This window comes from Pollicipes pollicipes, unplaced genomic scaffold (genome assembly GCF_011947565.3).
Source record: "Pollicipes pollicipes isolate AB1234 unplaced genomic scaffold, Ppol_2.1 Scaffold_5724;HRSCAF=6776_pilon_pilon_pilon, whole genome shotgun sequence".
Classification (NCBI taxonomy): domain Eukaryota; kingdom Metazoa; phylum Arthropoda; class Thecostraca; order Pollicipedomorpha; family Pollicipedidae; genus Pollicipes; species Pollicipes pollicipes.
This window is the reverse complement of record NW_023596746.1, coordinates 13843936-13870378: the sequence shown is the minus strand read 5'-3', so window position 1 is coordinate 13870378 and position 26443 is coordinate 13843936. Positions and strand designations below refer to the sequence as shown.

Genomic DNA, 26443 nt, shown 5'->3' with positions numbered 1-26443 from the left:
CAACACACGCGGTAAGGTGACCACCAGATCACCGAAGAGCGCGCGCGGGTGTGGCGTGCGCTGGAGTGCTCCCGTGCACGTCCAAATGCGCCTGTAAACGCACGCCCTGCACCCGTGCGGGATGATGTTTAAGTTCACGGTCATCTGGGACCTCATGAATGATCCTCACTGTGACCATCGTGATCACTAACGATCCTTCCGACACTGGACCGTGTCACATGCTAGAGCACGTTTTCATGACAGCGGTGCACCCCAGACCAGCGAAGGCTCCACACAATCGCCACTGTCGGAGTGTTACTTTCCGCCCCCCCCCCCCCCCCGCCCACTGCGCATCAGCCGCCTCGGCCGGCCGCACAGCTGGCTCCGCTCCGCACAACCGGCCCACCGGCCGGCCGCTCCTGCTGGTCACCTGGTTCGAGTTGTTCACCACCACCATGTGGCGGAGCAGCTGGGCGCGAAACACCGCGTAGACGCGCGGCAGGTTAGCCGACTGCAGCACCACCGTGCAGCCGGGGTTCATGTAGTGCGCCAGGTCGACGTGCATGCGCCGCTCGTCAGCCGACAGGTGTACCTCCTGACGGGACAGCGGCAGCGTTAGCACCGACACACACCGGCCGACAGGCGTACCTCCCGACGGGATAGCGGCAGCGTCAGTACCGGTGCACACCGGCCGACAGGTGTACCTCCTGACGAGAAGCCTACCACTGCCACTCCTCCGCGCCGGCCTGCCACTGCCCTTCCACGACGCAGGTAGCCGCTGTGGCCAACAGCATTGCCACCTCACTCCAATGAAGAGGATAGCCTAACACTAGAGAAATAGAAATCTTCCGCCTTGACCCCGCGGCCTAGGTCACACATTCTGCTCTGGGGCTACTCACGCCTCAGTCAAATTTGGGCTTTAGCCGTTGACTGTTTCAACTTTAGCCGGTTTCATAATTCGAACCTTGGATAGAGAAGCCTACACGCTAATGGCACTTGGTGTATAGTGTTCCAACATAACTTGCGTTTAGATTACGATGCATGTGAGATACGCATCGTCCTTTGTTTCCTATTTGGTCCCGAGGTCGTAAAGGTAATTATTTCTGAATCTTGCACGACCCTGGTCCAGAATAAGCGACGAAGCGAGCTATGCGTATCTTTTCGACCTCATTTCCTTAATATGACCGAAGTCCGTCCAATGTACCTTATAATCACATACAGTGTGCAAACAATCGGTCTAACAACGCACGCCCAATTTAGCAGTATCATCATAGTATAACACTCAAATAGTCAGTTCCTATAACGGGCATAGTGGATAAACTCGAGCTTGGAGATATTCCATCTCTTTGACATAGCCCAGGTGCCAAGAAACCTTCCATGGCTTTACATCCATCAGAGATGATACGCGAGACAAGACCCCATGACACCCGCCATGAGTGCCTACCCTCCACGTCGTAACCCAGACGGCTCCAACTCCCTCACCTCTCCGACCTGGTCCGGGTGGGCCGACTGGTCTCTACGTCAGACAGACGCGGCGCCGGCGAACGCTAGGAGCCGGACAGACCACCAGAGCCCCTCACCGTGTGCGACGGATAGCGCGGGTAATCTTCGTTGTAGAGCACGGCGCCCCTGCTGCGCACCTCTTCCAGGTACACCTTGTGCTTGAGGATCTCGACGAGCTGGGAGCGCAGGATGAGGCCGCGGTACCGGCCGTGGTGGGCGCAGCGCCCGTGCACGGCGCGCGCCGCCCGCTCCGGCGCCGGGCTCGCCTCCTGGTCCGAGCAGTCGGAGTGGCACGGCTCCAGCGGCGGCGGCGCCTCGTCGCTCTCCTCCTGCCGGAGCGGCACACGGCACATTTCACCGCAGTCTGCTACGCCAAGTGAAGCATGGATAGGACGTTGAGCAGCCCAATGACCGCCGGCAACATGCACCCTGATGAATGACATGGCGTCCGTGTTCACCCTGCAGGTTAACACAAGAGAGCAACTTTTGTAGCCTACAGGTCACAACAGGCCAATGCCCAGCATTCCCCTCCCCCAGCCCAGAGTCCGCCTGCTGGAGCCGGTGCTGGGCAGCGACGCCTCGCTAGGCCTGGCCGGACCGGGGATCGGGCGCTGACCATACTCAGCTCGCTCCGGCGCCCCCCTTCGTCGTGTCCCGTTCACTCACACCGGGCGCCGGCGGGTCCACCACCGGGAAGCCGTTGTGCGCGCACGAGTCGAGCAGATCGTAGATGGCGCCGGCCGTCTCGCAGGTGTGCACGCAGCGGACGGGGGCGGCCATCACCTGGCAGCCGGCGCACAGAGTGAGAATCCAGCGCCGGCGGCCGCCGCAGACCGTGCGGAGCCTGACCTCCGTCAGAGCACACTACGCACACACAGTCGGCGCCGGCAGCCGCTGCAGCCCGACCACTGACCATGGGTCAGCGTGATGGTGGCGGATTCAGATACCGCCTGGAAGCCCTCCTGAGGGCCAGTGTGCTCGCGCACCAGGAGAACGGCGCACCGTCCCATGATAATGCAGCTCAGCAGGACTCGTACAGTGTTTGGAACATATGCGGCAAGGTTCCGGCCGACCCCGGACAGGCCAAGACACGTCCTTCGGTCTGGAGACCGAGCGGCCGACCCCGGACAGACCGGGACACGTCCTTCGGACCGGGGACCGAGCGGCCGAGCCCGGACAGACCGGGACACTCCCTGCAGCCCGCCACACTCACGTCTGTGACGAGCACGTGCTCGCTCTCGGGTGGCGGCCGCCAGCTCAGCAGCGGGATGCCGTCCAGCTCGATATGCGCGTCGTACAGACTCTGAAACGGGCCGCCGTCAGCCGTCAGAGGTCCACGGGATCCCGTGCAGCATCAACGCAGTGGATATTCCGATTAGTCTCACGATGTCAGAATGGGCGGTCACGGCTTCAGACCACGATCGGCTGTGGCGCTCACCTCATTAAAACAGTCGGCGACGTATTTGGAGATGATGAGGACGAACATGAGCACGGGCCCGAAGCTGATGACGCCGGCCGCCTCCACGATGATGAAGGTGAGCGAGATGGCCATCCTCACCACACCTCCCAGCATGGCTGCCGCGCCGAACAGGGCAAACTTGCCCGGGTCCACCCAATCCTGCGCCCGGCCGGTCACGATCACGTCAAGTCGCCAACGCCCGGGTCAGCACAGCCCTGTACCAGTCCTCTACGCTCGCGGCGTGTCCGTCCCGCTCGCGCGCGCGGCGTGTGTGTGGGCTCTGCCTGCGTCTGACGGCATGAAACAGAGTGCTGGCAGGGCAGCCCAGCGATTCAGTAAACCCGCTGAAATCGTGAGCTTAGTAAAGCATTCCGCGCTGGAACCGAGCATCGCAAAATGATCGCAACGTCCAGCACTGTTCTTAATGACGTCCAACCTATGAACGGCTCGCGACCTTCCGGCAGCCGACTCCTACGGACATCAGCACCCCGCATCAGAAGACGCAGGCGGCGCGAGAAGAGCCGCCGGCCGCGGCGCACCAGCGGCCATCACGCACCGCCTCCGGCAGGTAGGTCAACAGGAGGACGGCGAAGAAGCGGCCGAAGGCGGCGCCCGCCACCAGCGACGGGATGAACACGCCGCTGGGCACCGGCAGGCCGTACGTCCACAGCGTGAACACGTAGTAGTAAACGGCGAACAGGCCCATCGGCAGCACGTGGTAGGTGCCTGCGGCGAGGACGGCAGTGATTTTTTTCATTTGGAGCGCCAGCGACTGCGCTGGTCATAACAGCGCGCAGGAGCCATGGCACAACCGGGATTCGAACCCGGGACCCCACGTAGGAGTCCAATGTGCTGACTACTGGGCTATCGCACCCCGGAGGGGCGGGGGACGTCAACGGCACGTCTTGCTATCCCACTGCACGTGCGACGTCTTCGCCACGCGCATGGAAAACATCTGGCAACATCCAATGTTCAGCTTCGAGACAAAACAGTGTGTCTTGAAGTTCCTTTTCTCCTCTAAAACTTCTTTGAAAATACAAAGCCTTAAGAATCATGACTCTGGGCGTCTACCAGAGACGTGTTTATTTCTATCATTACATATGGCGAATACGAACTAATGGGGAGCGTTAGTGTTAACAGCCCGAAAGGTCAAATACGAAGTGCAGAAAAGGCAAGGCTGCCAGCCATCCCAACCGTCGCTAACAAGCATAAAGCTCTTTCCCGTTTAACTGACACGACACACTGCGTGGCGTCCCCGCCGCCGGCGCGTCGCCCACCTAGCGAGCCGTCCGTGCCGGCACCACAGAGGGCGCTGCCGGCGGTGGCAGCGCTGGCGGCAGCGGCCGGCTCGCTCACCGGGCTTGCAGTGGAGCAGGCTGCGCAGGCTGGCCTCGGGCGTCTGCAGCAGCAGGTCCGTCATGCCCAGCACGTCCGGCGTCAGGCGACACTGCCGGCCACAGAAGGCTGTCCACCACGGACCCCGGGCATAGCTCTTCAATGACTTACGACACAGGCTCCGCCAACCGAGGCGGCGCGTCACAGATACACGCCAATGGGGAACGCCTTTGGTCACAAATGTGGACACAAGTCGAATCAGCGCACCCCATCCCATGGAGATGTAAAGCGCGCAGGAATGACGCACTTGAATATTATTCCAACAGCAGTTGTTGGCGTATGATCTGAAATTGGATACGTCATTACCCATCCCACTTTCCACATGAGATCGAGACCTGCCCGCTGGCCGGACATGCAAGACCATCACAAGCGCATCAACTGTTGCTACGCGTTATCATGCCAGCATCGACGACCTGCCTGTAAAGGAAGGCAGTTGCCTCGCCTCTCGACCGAAAAGTCAAATTCAAATGTGGCTGGCGGCAGAAGCCCAGTCTTTAAGGACTGAGCTTCCAATGGCTTATGAAGAATGGGTCTCGGGCCACTGCAGCGTGCCAGCTAGTCAGACGGCATGGCGCGCGCAAGCCAGTCAGAGCACGGAAGGAGAGCCCCTAGCTGACGAGACTGCTCCTTACAGCAGTGTCGTCGGTTGTAGGGGTCTCCCACCTCGCGCATGCCGTACCGTTTAGCGTTCTGCCTCGATAAGCTGCCGCCAAACGTGCAAAGTTAGCCCTCATGAAGCCCAAGCAAGCTAACCATCAGACTCCTCACCCCCCCCCCCCCCCCCCCCCCCTCCTCCCCATACGCCCCTGATTCACGACCACCCCCCCCCCCGCACCACAGATGTGGGCGTCGCCGGGCGTGCGCGAGGCGTGATGCCGTGTCCACCGGCCGGCCGCGCCGCTACAGACCCGCAGGATGAAGGCGTCGATGCTGTGTCCGTACAGCTGTGACTCCCCGGTCACCATCACCAGGTGGGCCACCATCAGCACCATGCAGGTGGACACGAGCAGAACCTCCGCCAGCCGCAGCGGCCAGCTGGTAAGGCACCTAGCCCGGCAGGGGCAGCCACAGTCAACGGCTTCCCCCAGGTGGTCAGCCATTTGGCCAGGCAGGGGCGGACAGTCAACGGCTTCCCCCAGCTGGTCAGACATCTGGCCAGGCAGGGACGGACAGTCCACGGCTTCCCCCAGCTGGTCAGACATCTGGCCTGGCAGGGGCAGTCACAGTCCACGACGTCCCCAGACAGTCCCACCGTTCACAGACACATTTCATCGCATTATTTCTACCGGCGGAAGGGTATAGTCAACTACCCATCCACCACAGACAACACCGAGCGACGAAACAGAGCGGCGAGCGTGCCCAGAGCACATAGGAAGCCGAGCGAGCGAGCCCAGACCCCATAAGGAGCCGAGCGAGCGTGCCCAGACCACACAAGGAGCCGGGCGCGCGTGCCCAGACCACATAAGGAGCCGAGCGAGCGTTCCCAGACCCCACACGGAGCTGAGCGAGCGTGCCCAGACCACATAAGGAGCCGGGCGCGCGTGCCCAGACCACATAAGGAGCTGAGCGAGCATGTCCAGACCCCACAAGGAGCTGAGCGAGCGTGCCCAGACCCCATAAGGAGCCGAGCGAGCGTTCCCAGACCCCACAAGGAGCTGAGCGAGCATGCCCAGACCGCATAAGGAGCCGAGCGAGCGTGCCCAGACCACATAAGGAGCTGAGCGAGCGAGCCCAGACCCCATAAGGAGCTGAGCGAGCGTGCCCAGACCACAAAAGGGGCCGAGCGAGCGTGCCCAGACCACATAAGGAGCCGAGCGAGCGTGCCCAGACCACATGGGGAGTCGAGCGAGCGTGCCCAGACCACATAAGGAGCTGAGCGAGCGTGCCCAGACCACATAAGGAGCTGAGCGATCGTATGACATTGGCGCCAACCGGCCCGGCCGCTCACCGAGCGGTTCGCTAATCTAATTTGCAGACGGCCTAGCCCTAGCCCCGAGGCAGTAAGCACGTCACGACCAGCCGGCCGCGGCACCCTGGACCGACCCCGACGGCCCTTCCACCGACCTGCGCCTCACGAGGCTGATGCGGACGTTGAGGAAGACGAAAAGGGCGCCGAGCAGGCCCAGCACGATGGCCATCAGGCCGTAAGCGGCGCCCTCGTACCCGATGGCGTCGATGCGTCCCTCGCCGAACGCGCCGAAGTCAAGCAGGCCGCTGAACAGCAGCTCACCTGCCGAAACGGGCTGCGCGTCACCGACCAGCGCTGGGGTGTGGTGACTGGGGTCGGGTTGTCGCCCCCGGAGCTGGAGTGTGGTGACTGGGGCCGAGCTGCCGCCCCCGAAGCTGGGGTGTGGTGACTGGGGCTCGGCTGCCCCCCCCCCCCCCCTCTCGGAGCTGGGGTGTGGTGACTGGGGCAGGGCTGTCACCCCCCGGAGCTGGGGTGTGGTGACTGGGGCCGGGCTGTAGCCCCCGGGGCTGGGACATTTACATGGGACTAGCAGCAGGCGCTGCGTCCACTGCAAGGGACCGACGGCCGACGCCAAGTCCGCCGTCCGGGAGCAGAGGCGGCACCGGCCACCATCACCAGACATGCCCGTCACAGTGCCACCGTCATCGAGCGCAGCCCTGACCAGCCATCACATCACAGTCAGCGGTCCAGCCAGAACGCTATGGTACGCCGATACGAGCAGCCGAGGCTCAGTTCGACGCGGCCGTTGTCATGGGAACGCCGAGAGCCGGGCCGGGCTGGACCGGCGGACAGGCGGGCGTCGCGCCGGCCGCATACCTGGGTGTCCGTACACCACGCTCAGCAGCTGCTTCAGCACCAAGGTGGCCAGGAACGAGGTGAAGAGGAAGCGCCAGAGCAGGTCCTGGTGCAGGTGGCTGGCGCCCTCCTCGATGGCGAACATCACACCGCCTGGCGGCCGGTCCCAGCGTCAGCGTGGCGGCTCGCCCCGGAGCTGCGTCCCGCCGCCCGGCACGGCTCACGACGAGACCAGGTCGCGTCGGCGGCCGCCGACTGCTGGCGGCGCGCTGGGGCCTCGTCATCGCGCAGTGCGGCATGCGGCATCACACAGGTCCACATGAAGTTTGCCGCCGTTGGGGACCGCCAGGAGCGGCACTGACACCTCGACTGTGCCCCCTCTGGCCCCACCGAGCCGGGCTTGCCTCCGGGTGCGCCTCAGACTGCCGACACTGCCCTCCCCCGGCCCCACCGAGCCCAGGCTTGTCTCCGAGTGCGCCTCAGACCGCCGACACTGCCCTCCCCCCGGCCCCACCGAGCCCAGGCTTGTCTCCAGGTGCGCCCAAGACCGCCGACACTGCCCTCCCCCGGCCCCACCAAGCCCAGGCTTGTCTCCGGGTGCGCCTCAGACCGCCGACATTGCCCTCCCCCGGCCCCACCAAGCCCAGGCTTGTCTCCGGGCGCGCCTCAGACCGCCGACACTGCCCTCTCCCGGCCCCACCAAGCCCAGGCTTGTCTCCGGGTGCGCCCAAGACCGCCGACACTGCTCTCCCCCGGCCCCACCGAGCCCAGGCTTGTCTCCAGGTGCACCTCAGACCGCCGACACTGTCCTCCCCCGGCCCCACCGAGCCCGGCTTGCTTCCGGGTGCGCCTCAGACCACCGACACTCCCCTCCCCCGGCCCCACCAAGCCCGACTTGCCTCCGGGTGCGCCGAACGCCGCTGCCACGCCGGCAGCCGTGCCGCAGGCCACGAAGTCGCGCTTCTCGTGGTCCTCCCGGAAGAACCTGCCGGCGGAGGCACACACCAACACAATGTCAGGGGAGCAGTCTGGAGCGGCGCCCGGCGGCACACACTCCCGTCCGGGGAGCGGTCTGGGGCAGGTGCCCAGCGGCACATACTGCCGTCGAGCGAGCGGTCTGGAGCGGCGCCCGGCGGCACACACTGCCGTCCAAGGAGCGGTCTGGGGCAGGCGCCCGGCGGCACACACTCCCATCCAAGGAGCGGTCTGGGGCAGGCGCCCGGCGGCACACACTGCCGTCGAGCGAGCGGTCTGGAGCGGCGCCCGGCGACACAAACTCCCATCCAAGAAACGGTCTGGGGCAGGCGCCCGGCGGCACACACTCCCGTCCAGGGAGCAGTCTGGAGCGGCGCCCGGCGGCCCACACTCCCGTCCAGGGAGCAGTCTGGAGCGGCGCCCGGCGGCCCACACTGCCGTCCAAGGAGCGGTCTGGAGCAGCGCCCGGCGGCCCACACTCCCGTCCAAGGAGCGGTCTGGAGCGGCGCCCTGTGACACACACTCCTGTCCAGGGAGCAGTCCGGAGCGGCGCCCAGCGGCACACACTCTCGGTCAGGGAGCGGTCTGGAGGGCGCCCGGCGGCACACACTCTCGGTCAGGGAACGGTCCGGAGCGGCGCCCGGCGGCACACACTCTCGATCAGGGAACGGTCCGGAGCGGCGCCCGGCGGCACACACTCTCGGTCAGGGAACGGTCCGGAGCGGCGCCCGGCGGCACACACTCTCAACGTCGGAGTCCGGAGTGGCTCAGTCGTACGATTGGGAAGTGATGGTCCTGGGTATCGGTGGCAAAATCTAGCATAGCCGACAAGGCAGTGATACACGGCATACAACCGGGCTCAACTATCATAACTCTTTTTACATCAGCAGTGTATGGTAACGGTCGGCACATTAGAACATTCGAGAAACGAAAACAAATTGACTGATTAAACATTCCAAAGTGCCTTGTGCCAACCCGGATGCCTTGTGCGGTGCTGTGGCCCTCGCCTGAGGGAGGGCAGCACTTGAAAGTGCCTCTCACTTGAACAGCGGCGTGGTGAACTTCAGCGTCGATGACTTGCCCTGGGAGAAGCCGGCCGCGATCACGGCGCCAGAGTGGATCATGGGGCCTTCCTGAGCCAGACGGCACGCTAGCGTTATCTCACGCAGTACGTTGCGACGCGGCAGACGAGCGGCAGGCAGACCAGTCAGGCCACCAGGCCGGGTCCTGTCCCGGCCCGCGACCGTGGCCGCCGCGCACAGCAGCGGGAGGGGGCGTCTTACATCCATCAATATCAAGTCGGACGCGCTCCACATCAAGCGCAATGGGTTGGAAAATGTCGCAGCCACATGTCGACTGATCCGATTGAGATATGCGCACATGCGCCCCCACATTTCTCCAGAAACAGCTCAAGCGCGCGGAAATGTTCCTTTCGCATGCACAGCCAGGTGCCTTCGAATACCACTTTTTGGAAACTTTAAGCTGCTCAGGGCTAATAAACTGCTCACAAACACACTCTCGCCCTCGCTCTCTCTTCCTCACCTTGCCGACGGGTAGACCGGCCATCACTGAGCCGTACACCCCCACCAGTTTGGCGAACAGCGTCTTGAGGCGGACGCAACGTGGGATCTTGACGCCGTTCAGGTAGCATTTGATCTGCGGAATGCCGCTGCCGATCGACACCGGCTGGCGGGCCGGCCGGCCGTCAGACACCCGCACACCCGTCAGACATCCCGCACCCGTCACACATCCCACACCCGTCAGACGCTCCCACGCCCGTCAGACGCCCGCACCGGTCAGACACCCCGCACCCGTCAGACACCCGCACACCCGTCAGACACCCCCACATCCGTCAGACACCCGCACATCCGTCAGACACCCCGCACCCATCAGCCATCCCGCACCCGTCACACATCCCACACCCGTCAGACACCCGCACACCCGTCAGACACCCCCACATCCGTCAGACACCCGCACACCCGTCAGACATCCCGCACCGGTCAAACACCCTCACACCCGTCAGACACCTGCACCCTCAGACACCCCGCACCCGTCAAACACCCCGCACACGTCAGACATCCCGCACCCGTCAAACACCCCGCACCCGCCAGACACCCGCACACCCGTCAGACACCCCGCACACCCGTCAGACATCCCGCACCCGTCACACATCCCACACCCGTCAGACACCCGCACACCCGTCAGACACCCCGCATCCGTCAGACGCCCGCATCCGTCAGACGCCCGCAACCCCAGACACCTTGCACCCGTCAAACACCCCGCACACGTCAGACATCCCGCACCCGTCAAACATCCCGCACCCGTCAGACCCCGCACACCCGTCAAACACCCCGCACCTGTCAGACACCCTGCGTCCGTCAGACATCCCGCACCCGTCAGACATCCCGCACCCGTCAAACACCCTCACACCCGTCAGACACCTGCACCCTCAGACATCCCGCACCCGTCAAACACCCCACACCCGTCAGACCCCGCACACCCGTCAGACACCCCGCACCTGTCAGACACCCTGCATCCGTCAGACATCCCGCACCCGTCAAACACCCTCACACCCGTCAGACACCTGCACCCTCAGACACTCCGCACCTGTCAAACACCCCGCATACGTCAGACATCCCGCACCCGTCAAACACCCCGCACCCGCCAGACCCCGCACACCCGTCAGACACCCCGCACCCGTCAGACATCACGCACCCGTCAGACAATCCCACGCCCGTCAGACACCTGCACTCTCAGACACCCGCAAACCCGTCAGACACCCCGCACCCGTCAGACATCACGCACCTGTCAGACATCCCCACACATGTCAGACACCTGCACCCGTCAGACACCCCGCACCCGTCAGACACCCCGCACCCGTCAAACACCCCGCACCCGTCAGACACCCCGGCAGTCATAAGACAGCCCGCTCAGCCGGCCAGACGCCATCTCGAGAGGTGATGCGGCGCTAGCGGCCGTCACGCGCAGGGCCACGCCACGAGGCGGGCAGCGTCACGTCCCACACGACAGGCGTGGCTGGTACGTCGCGCGAGCGGGGAGCACGGTGTCAGCCGGCCTCCGCGCCCGCTCGTGGTGATATTTCAGCAACAGCTGCCACGGAAAGCTAGCGCGAGCGATGGCTACCATCAAAACGATTACCTGCAGCTATGTCAACATACAAATGTCAACAGCTATGTGAACATACATACAGGGGCTAAGAAAGCTAGCGCGAGCGATGGCTACCATCAAAACGATTACCTGCAGCTATGTCAACATACAAATGTCAACAGCTATGTGAACATACATACAGGGGCTAAACAAGACCAAACCATTCACGCAACAAGGTGCAAGGCGTAATGTGCGCAACGCAGCGTAATCTCAGCATCCAACATAACCACCGACCTCCAAGTACACCATGTAGAAGGCGACGCCGCCGAAGAAGAGGTTGAAAGCCAGCCAGATGGAGAACGGGACGACCATGCAGCGCCAGCCTTCGCAGTGGTAGAGGTCTGGGCGGCGCCCGTCAAGGACATCACAAGCTTCTAATGCACTGTACATTACACCGGGAGGCCAGCAGCAAGCGTGGCCAACGCTAACGCTGTAAGATAGGGACAGGCGGCGAGCCGAGCTCAGCTGGTCGTGGAATGCTTCTTGGACAGAATATCCTACCGCTCGTACCAAACCCATCGTACGTTTGAGACGCATCAGACTCAATTCAACTAAACGCGTGCTTCTTCTGAGATCGCCACCATCGTGGAAACGTGGAAGCGGGGTCGTGGCGTCAACGGTGGCAGTGAAAGCTCCCCGCGATGGCAGTAGAGCGCGGACGGAGCGTGCCCCGGCGTCGACCCGGACGCTCCGCTCCGCCCCGGGCGGGTCGCCCAGCACTGGTCGGTAAGGATACAGTGTTTGACGAGGCTGAACTTGAGCTTGGCAGTCTGTTCGATGGCTACGCTGAGGCAGACCGCGCAGAGTGCCGTCATGGAGCCTGGTGGCACGCAGGGGCGGCGCGTCAGTGTCGTGCGGTGCAGACACCGTGGCAGGCCTGCGTCAACACGAGTTAGCCATTCTGCTCGGAGATCTCTGAATCTCGCTCTTGTTTGTTATGATTATCCCACATGTCCAATTCAGAAGGAGTTACACAACAGACCACAGTCACGTGCAGCATTCCACAGCGTGAGTAAACCATAGCTGCTTAATTAGCACAAGCACGGTACACCCTCAACTATGCGATGGGTTTCAATCTTTGTCTTTTTGGTCAGAAATGGCGAAATGCGTCGACTCAGACGCGTGGCCGAAAAGGCTCACAAGCGGATGGGCCGGGCCCGGCGGTCTACATCCGAACGGAGGGTCCGGCCCCGGCGGTCCACAGTCGAGTGGAGGGCCCGACCCCGGCGGTCCACAGTCGAGTGGAGGGCCCGACCCAGGCGGTCCACAGTCGAGTGGAGGGCCCGACCCCGGCGGTCCATAGCCGAGTGGAGGGCCCGACCCAGGCGGTCCACAGTCGAGTGGAGGGCCCGACCCAGGCGGTCCACAGTTCGGACTAACACCTACCGATGATGCAGCAAGCCAGCAGCCGGCTGATCTGTACCCAGACGGTGCCGTAAGACGAGATGATGAGCCGGTTGATGACGTTCATCTTACTGTGCACCACCTCATAGTCGAGGCTCTGTAACAAGCCGCGTCCGGGTATAGGCATCGATACGCCACAGCTCAACATCTCTTCATCTTAGATACATAAGCGTGCAAAATGGTCCGTCCGCCAACAAGAAAATGTCAAAATTGCCAGCACGCCTGATCATCTGTTTCGGTATCTCAGCAGCTCGACCACACGAGACGACCCGTCCTCAGTGACGTCACCGCGCCACATCGGCGTCCGATTCGGGTCAAGTGGCGTGGCGCGGCAACGGCGCAGCTGGCCGCGGGCGCGACCGATAGCGGGCCGTACGAGCCACACACGCCAGTCACGTGCTGCCCACAAGCCGGTCTACGCGGCGGCAGCAGACAGCTGACGCCCTCCCCCTCCCCAGCCACGGGCGATGGCAGCCTGCGCTCGCGTGCCGTGGTACGACGATGGTTGTCTGCGTCACAATTACGGGGATCGAGCCAACTAATGGCAGATAGGTAGGTATATGCCGGGGAAATGAATTAATTCGGGTGATACAGCGTATGTATCGATTGGATCGCGGCCTCTCCTGCCACTCTTTGGCGAATGAGTCTGCGGATGAGGACGTCGCCAGGATTTAACGTATGGTGGTCCGACCGATCCCAACCTAGGGGTCCAGGCAGGCGCGCTGGTAGCCAACCCAGATATTTCGATTCCCGGCGGTTATGGGCCGGCGACGCAGGCGAGACGGATCATCCACACTCGGCACCCGCACCTCGTAGGCTCCGTCGATGTAGTGTCCGGTCTTGTACTCGGTGTCGACGATGATGGGGTCTTGTGGCGGCACGGAGCGCTTCCGCCGGGGACGCCGCCTCCGACGGTCTCGTGCGGGGGCGGCCTCCGCTCCGGCCTCGGTCCCGCCGTCATTGTTCACGGAGATTGCCGCACCCTGGGTGTTGACGGTCAGCACGGTAAGCAGCAAGCACCGCACTCCGGGTGTGGGTCAGCGCGGTAAGCAGCAATCACCGCGCTCCGGGCGTGGGTCAGGGCAGTGGACAGCAAGCACCGCACTCCGGGTGTGGGTCAGGGCAGTGGACAGCAAGCACCGCTCTCCGGGTGTGGGTCAGGGCAGTACAGCAAGCACCGCTCTCTGGATGTACGTCACGACGATAGACAGCATGTCATGTGATTGGGGCTTTTACGACGCACTCAGCTGCTGAGGCTATATGGCGTCGCCTGCCTCTCACCCTGGCAGGAAGGGCGGGTACCGCGGGGAATCGAACCCCGTACCTCTGGTTTCCCAGACATGCAGTGGTTAACGCAGACGCGTTAACGTTAGTGTGGTGGTTAACGCAGACGCGTTAACCACCACACTCTCGTTTCTGTCTTTGGAAAACCTTACAGGCACTACTCATACGCGAATCTACCAACCTTATATCTCTCTTTAATTCCTTTTAAAATAATGAACATACACTTTTTACTGGATCAAAATGTGCGCCTTGTCGAGACGAATTAAATGATACCAGTAACTCCATTTCGATGAAAATGTTAGTTACGTGTTTTTGACTTTGGACGGCAGACTGTACTCTGGAAATATGTCGTAACATAACCGAAACAGGAGTGGCTAATTTTGTGACAGCTGGCACCGGCACATGAGCTCAGGCGCACAGACAAGGTTGGACCATATCCAACATGCAATACATAGGCTCAAAGAGCATCCCTCTGGCACCACCCCAAGCCCTGCAGAGTGAGAGCCTGACATTGTGCCTGAGCCAGTTGTCAGAGAAGGCTCCATCTGTGGCAGCAGTGAGAGCCATGCCAGACATGCACCTGTGACAGCAGCAGCAATGGTGCAACAGCTGATGGCAGCAGTGACAGCAGCACAGCATGTCTGTCCATGACAGAGGGCTACAAGAGTTCAGCAGTGCAGACAGCAGCCACCACCCAGCCATGTGACTGTCTCCCACCATCTGCAACAGCACAACTATCTACCTGTGTATAGCAGCAGACAGACCTGACTCATCTCAGTCCTTACTGAAGCAGCTGCAATGCTTACCTCTGCCAGAGCTGTAGCAGCACCAGCTCTGTCTCTGATGATGTCCCTGTTGCCTGAAAATGCTGCTGCAGATGGACCAGCCACAGGCAGAGGGTCCACCTCTGCTGAGTCATCCAGTGGCTGGTATGTTGGCCGTGGCATCTTGTTAGGTCAGCCACCCTGATAAAAAGATACTGTCAACTGGAGCTCAACTGTAAACCTAGATATGCTGGGATGGTGTAAGCCAGCAGTCTGTTTTTTAACACCACAAAGTTGGGCAGAATCATCACTGTATAGCCATAAGTGCTTTCTTGCACTTTGATGATCCCTTCCCACCTCACAGTTATTACTATTACAAATTATGCTTACAACATAAGTCACAACCTACAATTTTTATCTTAAACCTACAGTTGAGCAGTTTGATTAAGCATGTTCCACATTTTGGCCAATGATCAGCATAGCTCTCCCTCTGGCAGGGAAGGTACAAAAGTACCATTTGACCGGAAGTTTGAACAGTGACCAGGGATAATTATGAGATCAGGGCCCAGGAGCTCGAGCCCCTCCCCTAACTTTTTGAATGTACATGTGCCCTATGTACATTGGCTGGAAAGAAGCACCCAGAGATGGCTACTAGCCCACCAAATTTGGGAAAGGTTTGATGCCAGTGGTCAGGGTGCACTTTCCTACCTAACATTAGAAAAAATCATTGTACACCATTCGTCATGTTTAAGGCAGGACATATCGTAAATAATCACAAAACAGGTAGAATCATGCTCCTACCTTCGAATTTCAATAACTTCGATGGCGGACTCCCGAGCGCCGCGCGCACCGCGCTGCGTGGACTCCCCAGCGCCGTTTTTGCGTTGCCGTTGCGTAAATACAATATTTCTGCTTACCAAGAACTCTACAAAATGTACGGGACCAAGGTAAACCATTCGTCGTGTTTAAGGCAGGACATATCGTAAATAATCACAAAACAAGTAGATTCATGATCTTACCTTCAATTTTTTATAATTACGATGGCGAGCTCCTGAGCGCCGCACACACACAGCACCCGCGGCACCCGCGCCATTACTGCGCGGGTCACAACATTACTGCGCATCAAGCAGCATCAAGAACCATACAAATGTACCGGGCCAAGGTAACAAGAATCCATGAAATTTGATCCTCGACGCCAACGGGACCATGGGTTGCAGGGGGATTGGGTGGGGAATGTAAAGCAAAATGAGAACATGGCAGCTAAATAAAAGCTCACTATATGGCACCTATATATGGCATGGAACATGGACGCCAATGGGACGCTGGGTTGAAGGGGATATAGGGTGGGGAGGTTAGGTTAGGTTAGGTTAGGTTAGGTTAGGTTAGGTTAGGTTAGGTTAGGTTAGGTTAGGTTAGGTTAGCTTAGCTAAGCTTAGGTTCTGGTCTATTCTTAGGTTAGGTTAGGTTAGGTTAGGTTAGGTTAGGTTAGGTCAGGTTAGCTTAGCTTAGCCTAGCTTAGGTTCTGGTCTATCCTCAGGTTAGGTTAGGTTAGGTTAGGTTAGGTTAGGTTAGGTTAGGTTAGGTTAGGTTAGGTTAGGTTAGGCTAGGCTAGGCTAGGCTAGGCTAGGCTAGGCTAGGCTAGGCTAGGCTAGGCTAGGCTAGGCTAGGCTAGGCTAGGCTAGGCTAGGCTAGGCTAGGCTAGGCTAGGCTAGGCTAGGCTAGGCTAGGCTAGGCTAGGCTAGGCTAGGCTAGGCTAGGCTAGGCTAGGCTAGGCTAGGCTAGGCTAGGCTAGGCTAGGCTAGGCTAGGCTAGGCTAGGCTAGGGTAGGCTAGGCTAGGCTAGGCTAGGTAGGCTAGGCTAGGCTAGGCTAGGCTAGGCTAGGCTAGGCTAGGCTAGGCTAGGCTAGGCTAGGCTAGGGCTAGGCTAGGCTAGGCTAGGCTAGGCTAGGCTAGCTGCTAGGCTAGGCTAGGCTAGGCTAGGCTAGGCTAGGCTAGGCTAGGCTAGGCTAGGCTAGGCTAGGCTAGGCTAGGCTAGGCTAGGCTAGGCTAGGCTAGGCTAGGCTAGGCTAGGCTAGGCTAGGCTAGGCTAGGCTAGGCTAGGCTAGGCTAGGCTAGAGGCTAGGCTAGGCTAGGCTAGGCTAGGCTAGGCTAGGCTAGGCTAGGCTAGGCTAGGCTAGGCTAGGCTAGGCTAGGCTAGGCTAGGCTAGGCTAGGCTAGGCTAGGCTAGGCTAGGCTAGGCTAGGCTAGGCTAGGCTAGGCTAGGCTAGGCTAGGCTAGGCTAGGCTAGGCTAGGCTAGGCTAGGCTAGGCTAGGCTAGGCTAGGCTAGGCTAGGCTAGGCTAGGCTAGGCTAGGCTAGGCTAGGCTAGGCTAGGCTAGGCTAGGCTAGGCTAGGCTAGGCTAGGCTATGTTCTGGACTATTCTGGCCTGTGTGTTTCATAAATGTACCTAAACCTGATAAGAAACGAATTTGGTTGCTTTATTAGTGTTACCTTGGTCCCATACATGTTTTATGGTTCTTGATAAGCAGAAATATTGTGCTTTCGCAACAACGCAGAAACGGCGCTTGGGAGTCGAGGCGGTGCGGTGCGTGCGTGCGGCGCGCTCGGGAGCTCGCTATCGCTATCGTATTTATTAAAATTCGAGGGTAGGAGCATGATTCTATCTGTTTTGAAATTATTTACGATGCGTTCCGCCTTAAACACGACGAATGGTTTACCTTGGTCCCGTACATTTTGTAGAGTTCTTGGTAAGCAGAAATATTGCATTTACGCCACGGCAACGCAGAAACAGCACTGGGGAGTTCAGGCAGTGTGGTGTGAGCGTCACGCTCGGGGGCCCGCCATCAACGTTGTTGAAATTTGAAGGTAGGAGCATGATTCTACCTGTTTTGAGATTATTTATGATATGTGCCGCCTTAAACACGACGAATGGTGTGCAATGATTTTTTCTAACATTAGGTAGGAAAGTACACCTACACCAAGAAATAGAACATGCCTACAAAATTTTGATTAAGACCCCAACCTAGGTACCTACACAAATATTTTCACTGACCCAGTCACCTAACCATACACCAAATTGTGTAACTTAATCATCAATGCTGTCGCTTGTGTAACTTCAATGTGAATGTGCTCTGACCTTGCAGAGAAGAAGCACTAAATATATCACATAGAATGCACAGAACTGATTCAAAGATAGCAATTACACTCCCAGCATTTTTTGATGCTTAGCCACTGGACAGGGGTAGGCCCAGCCTTGGCTAGGCCAGTCTAAGGTAAGCTACCGGGTAAACAAGGCTATACCCCCCTGGGCTACAATAAGTAACCCAAGAGGATTTTACCCAAGCGCAGCGAACAGCTTTGAGATTGGAAGCCCTTACCATGGATGTGTCTATTATTCATACGCCACTATTCCCAGCAAGCAAGCGTTTTGTCTCTTGCGTATAAAAACAACAATCGCATGAGGTTTCAGCTGGCTTGGTATAATACTCGTCTGGTAGATATACTGCGCAGTGTAACGAACTACCAACTAAAGTTGTAAAGGAATAAGGCCCTTAAAGTATAGAGCTTAGGCAAAACGCCGATGTTCGAGAGTGCGTATTCGAACTATTTTCCCTTTTACCTGGAACCGGGAGCAATGTTCCACAAAAGGAGTGCGGGGGGGGGGGGGAAAGGGCTGGGTAGCTATTTTTGACAAATAGGTCTATATCTCTCTCGCTCTTTGAATACACATGTTCTGCATTTCTCGGTTGTTTAGCACTGCCTGGTTACGTCCACCTACCAGTCTGACCAATTAGTTTGTTACTCATGAGTTTGTGAGGTGTGACGCCATATGCGTGCATACACTGACGAAGTATTTCGTTCGGATGGCATCACCTGTCGTGGGTGCAACCGGAGGGCCAGTTAGGGCAACGGTGAACAGCATATACAACTGTCGTGGGTATAGCATCACCTGCCTTGGTCGTATTGCCTTTCAACTTGGTAGTATATCGCCTCGGTTGATAGCCTGTTACGCTACCCAGCGTGTGCCCAGCATATCTACCAAACAAGTTTCCTACCAGGCCAGCTGGGTCTCATCCGAGTGCTGTAGTTTTTAGGCAGAGTATTGCACAAGCGTGGGCTTTGTGTTGTGGTTTGTGTACCGCCCAAAGCCTTGTTACATTTGTTGCGTGTTTGTTGCGTTGGAGCTGCATCGCCCCGCAGGTTGCACCGTTGCTCTGATTGAATTAAACGCAGAGGATGATTTGTTAGTTGATCGCAGTTGCTGCCGTGGTCTGAAGCCGGAGAAGCAATGGATCTTGATAACCTCAAGATTGTGGTGATAGTAGTTCTGCTCTTTCTGCCGTTGTGCTTCACATTGCTGCCTTTGAAGTTGATTTCTTATGTGGAACATGCGGATGGTTCACGTAAACAAAGGTAAATTTGCAACTCATCCTACTGTGTTGGCATTTGTGGGGATGTTGAGAGAAATGGGCTTTTATGGTGGGGGAACTGTCATATAAGCATTATCAGTATCTATTTGTTAAGCAGCACTTATTCAATACAAGTTTTTGTGTGACTGAAAGTATGATATTGGATTCTCTATTATATGTGTGCTTGATTTTGACATGTGCTTGATTGATATGACTTGATATATGTGCTTGATCATCAGCTAAGGCCTTGGCAGCAGTTGGCTGAAATAGTTTCCACCTGAATGACTGTAACAGTCTACCAAACAGCTTTTACCAGTTTCAATCTCAATCATATCTCTGCCTAGATATGATATATTTTCTATGGTTGCGCAAGGCACCATGCTGTGGGGAGAATCAAACACAATGGATATCAATATATGTCATGCAGTGAAGGTGGCTGTGCAGAGATGTCTGGTGACTGATAATTGAACCATAACTCTAAAGCACCATGCACATAAATTTTGGGGCAGAATTGAGCACTTGCATATCTGGCTTGAGCCTGAACTTTACTTTTTGCATTCTGAACCTGCTCCCATGAGCCATGATAACAGGAATGTTGTGCACAACCCTTAGAACATGCAGATTTATAATGGTATGCTTTACATTGAAAAGGTATCATTGTATGATACATATATGATCACGGTTTTGCAGGGCTGAGGAATTCGTGCAAATTCTATTTGGCAGGTCTGGCTTTGACTGACTGGTGTGACTGTATTTCAGACTGTACCGGATGCTAAGTCTCCTTAACTGCTTCTCGGGTGGTGTGTTCCTGGGAGCATGCCTGCTGGACCTGTTCCCTGATGTGAACAGCTTGATGGGCAGCATCATGGACCGCATCGGCTCCACCGTGACGTTCCCCGTGGCTGAGTTCACTGTGGTGATGGGGCTCTTCCTGGTGCTGCTCATCGAGGGTGTGGTGGCGAGCTGCCATGGGGATGGTGCCGATGGTGCCGACACCGAGCCGCTGCTCAGCACGCCCCCTGTGAACTACGGCTCGGCAGACCACGGGCAACTGGAGGCCGACCGCACCGTCGCCGCTGACGCCGACGCGGTCAGCGGCCACGAGCACGGCCACGGCCACGGCCACGAGCACTTGCCGTCGGGCCAGGCGGGTATCCGCTCGTTGCTGCTGGTGATCGCGCTCTCGCTGCACTCGGTGGTCGAGGGTCTGGCCATCGGGCTGCAGGAGAGCAGCGACCTGCTGCTGCAGATATTTGCCGCCGTCGCCATCCACAAAGGTGTGCTCGGCTTCTCGCTGGGCATGAGCCTGGTGCGAGACGGCTCGCTCTCGGCCGGCTCCATGCTGACCTCGGCGTTGGTCTTCTGTGGCGCCTCTCCGCTCGGCGTCGGCATTGGCTGGGCCGTCACCGACGCCGGCAACTCGTTAGCTGGCGACGTGGCCAACGCCGTGCTCCAGGGAATCGCGTGTGGCACCTTCCTCTACATCATCTTCTTCGAGGTTCTGCCGCACGAGTTCCGCACTAGCGAGGACCGCTTGCTGCGCATCCTGTTCGTGGTCGTCGGCTTCGCCGTTGTCTGCGGCGTGCTCTTCCTCGACCCGGATGTGCAGACGCCGAGATGCGTGAACCCGTGACGCTGGGTCATGTCATGACCCTGGGTCAGGTCAGCCCGTGACCGGGTCAGGCGGCAGCGGTGCTCGATACCGGTCAGCGTCTGATGTGGTATGCCTTCAGAAGCGTGCCCGTGTCACCATCACCGTGTTTGTTTAATGCTCCTTGCGAAGAACGGTGTGTACATTTGCGTTACCTAGTGCATTATTTTTCACTTACGCGTGATACGGGACGGTAAAGGCGATTTTGTTGACGAACAAATCACAACAGTCCTAAGTGAAGTCATCTCGGCTGTGTGGGTGTCCTCCTGTCATTACCCACACGACGCCGCTCTTGAGTCATGTTCCGCCTCAGTGCCGAGTCACGCGCCCAGAATACCCCGGCGGGCTGCCCGACGCCACGCGAACCGCGCCGCCCCGGTACCGCTCCGTCTATTTATAGCCATCAGGTGTCGTAACTTGCATGCTTACCTGAATGACGTGCTGCTCCGTGACCGGGCCGCAAGTGAATGACAACCTCATGGGCAGGGTGATGTGCCTGGGCTCGTAGTGTCAGGTCCGGTAGGCACCTGGTGCGTGCCAGCAAAGGTCTGCAGCCGCCTGGCGCTGCGCGGCAGGCGTACCTCGCGTCTGAAACGACTTTATTGGTCATCTGTGTAAGCGCTTGTCAAATGTATTACCACTGCTCGTGAATTTGAGGTCATGTAGCTAGACGAAGTGTTATGGAGCAAACCGTGAGCGCACTTAATGTTCGCGGTTAAATCGCACAATACGTGAAGAAGTTGTACGAGCGCCAGACATACTCGATCCTTGTTTGTGTGATCATTAAAGCCTACTTGCATGCTGGGTTTACGTTTCCGGGGTTCCACGTTACTCATAGCTTTAGTCGTGCATCGTTCGCAATGTACTGAAATTCCTGTGGTTTTCTGCACCAAGCATTGCGACAAAGCTGAGCTGCCAGTGCGGACGCTGACTGACCACTTCCTTCAGTCGGTGCTTGTCATCGTTCTGGCCGACCGCCCTTCCCGGGGCCGGCAATCGTATATGTCCAATATTACCTATCGGTGTGATGGCTGTGATAGCATGCTGGGTCTGAAGGGAGGCAAATACATATTTTCAGCTGTATCCATGGGCAGTTGCATCATAGATCTGGATGCATCGATGATGGATTGGGACAGCTTAACAATCGTAGTTTGAGCTTAAAGCGTAGATGTTTTCGGCATACCCGTGACTGATTTGGAATACTGACGTCAGGTTTTCTTGGCACTCATAATTTTGCACCGCTCGGTCCTTCGTATGCCACTGTGCCGTGACGTGCATTCGGCATGGCGAAGCTAAGTTCCCAGCGTTACTGCATGACGGTTCGCCTAAAGTGAATACTTTTCTGTCGTGCGGATATTTTTAGGGCAGATGGTCTATCTAAACGGGCGGGTTTCTGGGAACGTTGAGCGCACGGCGTGGCCCCGGGCTCCGTAAAAAGTGTGCCCGGCGGGCGTCAGATGTCACAATTGTGCTGAGTGCGTCATATTTGTCGACGACAATCGCCCATCTACATAGGATATGACATCTCCCGTATAAGCCAGGGCAGCGATGCTGGGAATTATGCAAGAGAGGACTGCTTTATGATTTGTCCACAACTCTGCCCGCGCGAATGCCATGTTTTGATACGTAACCAAGCCTGTTTTAATCAGACGTAAGTGGTGCTGACAGGCTGTTTTAGCTGTGTTTGCCACATACTGGTAATATCCTTAGTTATATGCTGACGCCGGTGGCAGCGTTTCTTCGCACAATTGAGCCCCCAGTCCTTCGCTCCAAGTCTGCGATTATGTGCCGCATTTTCCCAGCGCTTTGCTATTTCGGGTATGGCCATTTTGTTCGCTATTTGCCACGAACTATTTGGTTTACAGATCTTACGAATTACAAACTCCTCACTAGCGAGTGTGCACAAGCCCAAAGCTATCCCGTTTCACGTCAGCTACTGTCATTTTCTTGATGGTAGTTGCGCCGCATGGTGGTCAAAGGTTGTAAATTACGTAGGTTGTTCAATGCGTTTGCGAGGAACATTATTCGCATGGCTAAGACAGTAGCAACAGTGTTATTCCTTGGAGAAAAACAGCAGCTACCTATCTAACCCATCTTTGCGTTCTTGCGTTAACATGCCCCTGGTAGTCACCGGTGTCGATCCTCAACAGTGTTTAAGAACTAAGAGCAGTGGTTCGCTAGCCCATCCACCAGCCACACACACAAACGTGTGCATGGCCGGTTCGCGATGTCCGTTAAGTTAACATTGATTCAGCGATTAATTCAGTGTCGAGTTCCGATTTCTCTGAAAAAGGTTTGTAGATCAATTATGGCACGAGAACATCGAAAATGACCTTTATTTTGCAATATCATGTGGCCTTCGAGGCCAAAAGCTGGGTCAGGGGACGAGGAACTCGTTGTCACCAAAAAATTACCGGCTGATTTGCAAGCTGCAAACATTAAAATAGTCACGAGCGGAAGAGCTAGGATCTGTCAAAAAGTCCTGACCTTTCAAGGTCACCCAAGATCAAACGCGGGCTCAAAGGAAGGGAGACTCAATATCACCCCAACATTACAGGCCGATTTGAATACTGCAAGCATCAAAGCATTTACAGGCGCAAGAGCCTCGTCCGTCAAAACGTCCTGACCTTCCAAGGTGACCCTTCAAGGTCAAACTCGGGCTCAAAGGCTGGGAACTCAACATCATCCAAAAATCACCGGTTGTTTTTAAACTTAAAATGATGTCAGAATATTCACCACAGAAAAAACAAGCGTCCGTCAAAAAGTCATGACCTCCCAAGGTCACCCTTCGAGGTCAGATGTGGGCTGGGCGTCACGTCATTGGGGCTTTACGATGCACCCAGCTGCTGAGACTATATGGCGTCGCCTGCGTTTCACCCTGGCAGGAATGGTGGGCTCGCTTTGAATCGAATCCCGTGCCTCTGGTTTCCCAGAAAATGCGGTCTCGAGGGATGGAGGAAGTTTACATTACCCAAAAACTACCGGCCAATTTTGAAGTAACAAACATGAGAATACTCAGTACAGAAAGGACTAACGTCCGTCAAACAGTCCTGGCCTCTCAAGGTCACCCTCCACAGTCAAACGTGGGCTCAAAGGACGGGGAACTCAATATCACCTAAAAATTACCGTCCAATTTTAAACATCCAAATATTAGAATATTTGCCACAGAAAAAACTAGCGTCCGCCAAAAATCTGACCCTTCAAGGTCACACTTTAAGATTAAACACAGACTCGAAGAAAGTAAAACTCAATATCACCCAAAAATTAGCGGCCGATTTGAAAACTGCAAGCATTAAGACGCTCACAAGCGCAAGGGCCACCGTCCGTCAAAATGTCCTGATCTTCCAAGATGACCCTTCAAGGTTAAACGTGAGCTTAAAGGATGAGAAACTCAATATCACCAAAAACCACTGGTCGATTTTAAACTTGCAAATCCCAGTATATTTCGCACAGAAACAACTAGCGTCCGTTAAAAAGTCCTGACCTCTCAAGGACACTCTTCAAGGTCAAATGCGGACTCGAAGGACGGATGAATCCTATGTCACCCAAAAATTACCAGCCAATTTTAAGCCAGCAGATATCAGAATATTCATTATAAAAAGAACTAGCGCCCGTCAAACAGTCCTGACCCCTCAAGGTCACCCTTCAAAATCAAAGGTGGGCTCAAGGAACGGGGAGCTCAATATTACACAAAGCTACGGGCCGGTATTAAACTTCAAAATATCAAAATATTAACCACAGAAAGAACTAGCGTCCGCCAAAAAGTCCTGACCTTTCAAGTTACCCTGCAAGGTCAAACGCGGGCTCAAAGAACGACAAACTCAATATCATCCCCAAATTATCGGCTGATTGTAATCTTGCAAACTTCAGAATATCCAACGCAAAAAGAACTAGGGGCCATCAAAAAGTCCTGACTTTTCAAGATCACCCTTCAAGGTCAAACGCGGGCTAAAAAATGGTAACTTAATATTATTAAAAAATTACTAACCGATTTTGAACTTGCAAAGGTCAGAATATTCACCCAAGAAAGAGCTAGCGTCCGTCAACAAGTCTTTGCTTCTCAAGGTATCCTTCAAAGTCAAACGGGGGCTCAATGGAAGGGGTACTCCACATCACGCAAAAATTGCGGACCGATTTTAAGCTTGCAAACATCAGAATATCCAACACAGAAAGAACCAGCTTCCATCAAAAAGTCCTGACCTCCCAAGGTCACCCTTTAATGTCAAGCGCAGGCTCAGAGGACGGGAAACGCGATATTGCCCAAACATTACCGGCCGATTTTAACCTTACAGTTGTCGGAATATTCACCACAACAAGAACTAATGTCCGTCTAAAAGTCCTGACCTTTCAGCACCACACTTAATGGTCACACGCGGTGTCAAAGGACGGGGAACTCAACATGGCAAGAAATTACCGGCCAATTTTAAACTTGAAAGCACCAAAATAATAACATGTTCAAAAGCTGGCGTCCGTCGAAACGTCCCGACCTCACAGGGTCAATGTCAAGTGCAGGCTCAAACGACGGGAACGATCACTAGCGCTCAAAAAATTTTGCCCGAACTTTAACTTCCAAAAATCAGAATAGTTCACACATAAACAGTTATCGTCTGTCAAAAATGTCTGAATTCTCAGTTCTCAGTCACCCTTCAAGGTCAAACTCCGGCTTAGAGGACGGGGAAGTTCACATGACCCAAAAATTCATCACAGAAAAAACTATCGTCCGTTAAACTAGTCCCGTTTGTTGATCCCGCGTTTGACTTTGAAGGATGACCTTAAGAGGTCAGGACTTCTTGACGGACACTAGCTCTTGCGTTTGTAAATTTTTATGCTTGCAGGTTGCAAATCGGTCGGTTTTTTGTGATATGAGTTCCCTGCTCTTTGACCCAGCTTTTGACCCCGAAGGTCACATCATATTCCAAAATAAAGGTCATTTTCGATGCTCTTCTGGCATAATTCAGCTCCAGACCTTTTTCAGGGAAATCGGAATTCGTCACTACATAAATCGTTGACCAAATCGCCAACTTCACGGACATCGGTTCGCGCTGCATGTCATTCACTGGTGAATACACCGTAATGCGCTGCCTAGTATCTCCGTTTGAACGATTCGGACCCAAGTCGTCCGCTTGTTAATTCATTGCGGATTGCTGAATGCATTAACGTGTATTCTTGGCTTTGTTACCAATGTGCTACGAGAGTTAAAGCGGATATGGGGTGTGATACACTACGTACAAAACAAACTACTGATGGCGGTTTCTTAGCAGGCTTCGTCTGCGTAGATCTCGATGGTAAATATTCCATCTTCGGAACACACAGCAGACGTCACACCACACAATATATTTTGCAGAACACTATTGCAGCACCGATTGCAGCATGTGATGTGTAAAGACAGGTTCAGGTACAGCATGACAGTCTGTAGATGGTAGCGCACAGGAGTTCATCCGTCCGATATCACTTTCGAATGACCTGGACAATAAAGACAAGACACAGGATAAAACAGCAGCACGGCCTTTATGGAATCATGACGAATGTGTGTGCCACGTCGTCAAAACTAGCCACCTGTAAGACGATCGTGAATCGAGCTCTACACCTAAAATGCCACATAAGGGTGCATGCTCCACATAATGATTCGAGAGAGCAGTATGGATCCCAGGCATAGTAAGGAATATTGTGCATTGTTGCAAAAGCCTGT

At 56.3% G+C, this 26443-nt stretch overlaps 3 protein-coding genes across 6 annotated transcripts in view; 1 reads left to right on the top strand and 2 right to left on the bottom strand.

The window, feature by feature from the left end:
• Positions 1–18135, bottom strand: part of LOC119102695 (H(+)/Cl(-) exchange transporter 7) — a 46563-nt gene extending 28428 nt beyond the window's left edge. Inside the window, exons 1-19 of the mRNA XM_037226153.1 lie at positions 18072–18135; positions 14738–14896; positions 13457–13630; positions 12630–12744; positions 11980–12063; positions 11478–11584; positions 9618–9761; positions 9117–9208; positions 8000–8085; positions 7122–7253; positions 6401–6566; positions 5245–5383; positions 4298–4388; positions 3498–3667; positions 2921–3100; positions 2696–2785; positions 2149–2265; positions 1560–1811; positions 410–574 (exon numbers count right to left, since the gene is read on the bottom strand). Of these exons, the coding sequence (XP_037082048.1) occupies positions 410–574; positions 1560–1811; positions 2149–2265; positions 2696–2785; positions 2921–3100; positions 3498–3667; positions 4298–4388; positions 5245–5383; positions 6401–6566; positions 7122–7253; positions 8000–8085; positions 9117–9208; positions 9618–9761; positions 11478–11584; positions 11980–12063; positions 12630–12744; positions 13457–13630; positions 14738–14878 (2445 nt within the window). The 5' untranslated portion in view covers positions 14879–14896; positions 18072–18135. The remainder of the gene's footprint in view (positions 1–409; positions 575–1559; positions 1812–2148; positions 2266–2695; positions 2786–2920; positions 3101–3497; positions 3668–4297; positions 4389–5244; positions 5384–6400; positions 6567–7121; positions 7254–7999; positions 8086–9116; positions 9209–9617; positions 9762–11477; positions 11585–11979; positions 12064–12629; positions 12745–13456; positions 13631–14737; positions 14897–18071) is intronic.
• Positions 18136–18786: 651 nt separating this feature from the next.
• Positions 18787–21405, top strand: LOC119103910 (zinc transporter ZIP1). The gene is made up of 2 exons (XM_037227603.1): positions 18787–19107; positions 19863–21405. The coding sequence occupies exons 1-2, from the start codon at positions 18983–18985 to the stop codon at positions 20734–20736; spliced, it is 999 nt and encodes a 332-aa protein (XP_037083498.1). The 5' UTR covers positions 18787–18982; the 3' UTR covers positions 20737–21405.
• A 4677-nt stretch (positions 21406–26082) lies between these two features.
• LOC119103786 (cytosolic phospholipase A2) overlaps positions 26083–26443 on the bottom strand; it is a 65844-nt gene continuing 65483 nt past the window's right edge. For all 4 annotated transcript variants that reach the window (XM_037227439.1, XM_037227442.1, XM_037227441.1 and 1 more), the window contains exon 15: positions 26083–26443. This exon is cut by the window's right edge and continues 1231 nt beyond it. The gene's annotated coding sequence lies outside the window, so the exon portion shown is untranslated.

Coding starts and splice junctions, on each gene's coding strand:
- LOC119103910 (XM_037227603.1), top strand. CDS start 18,983: ATGGATCTTGATAACCTCAAGATTGTGGTGATAGTAGTTCTGCTCTTT. Junction 19,108..19,862: donor GATGGTTCACGTAAACAAAG/GTAAATTTGCAA, acceptor ACTGTATTTCAG/ACTGTACCGGATGCTAAGTC.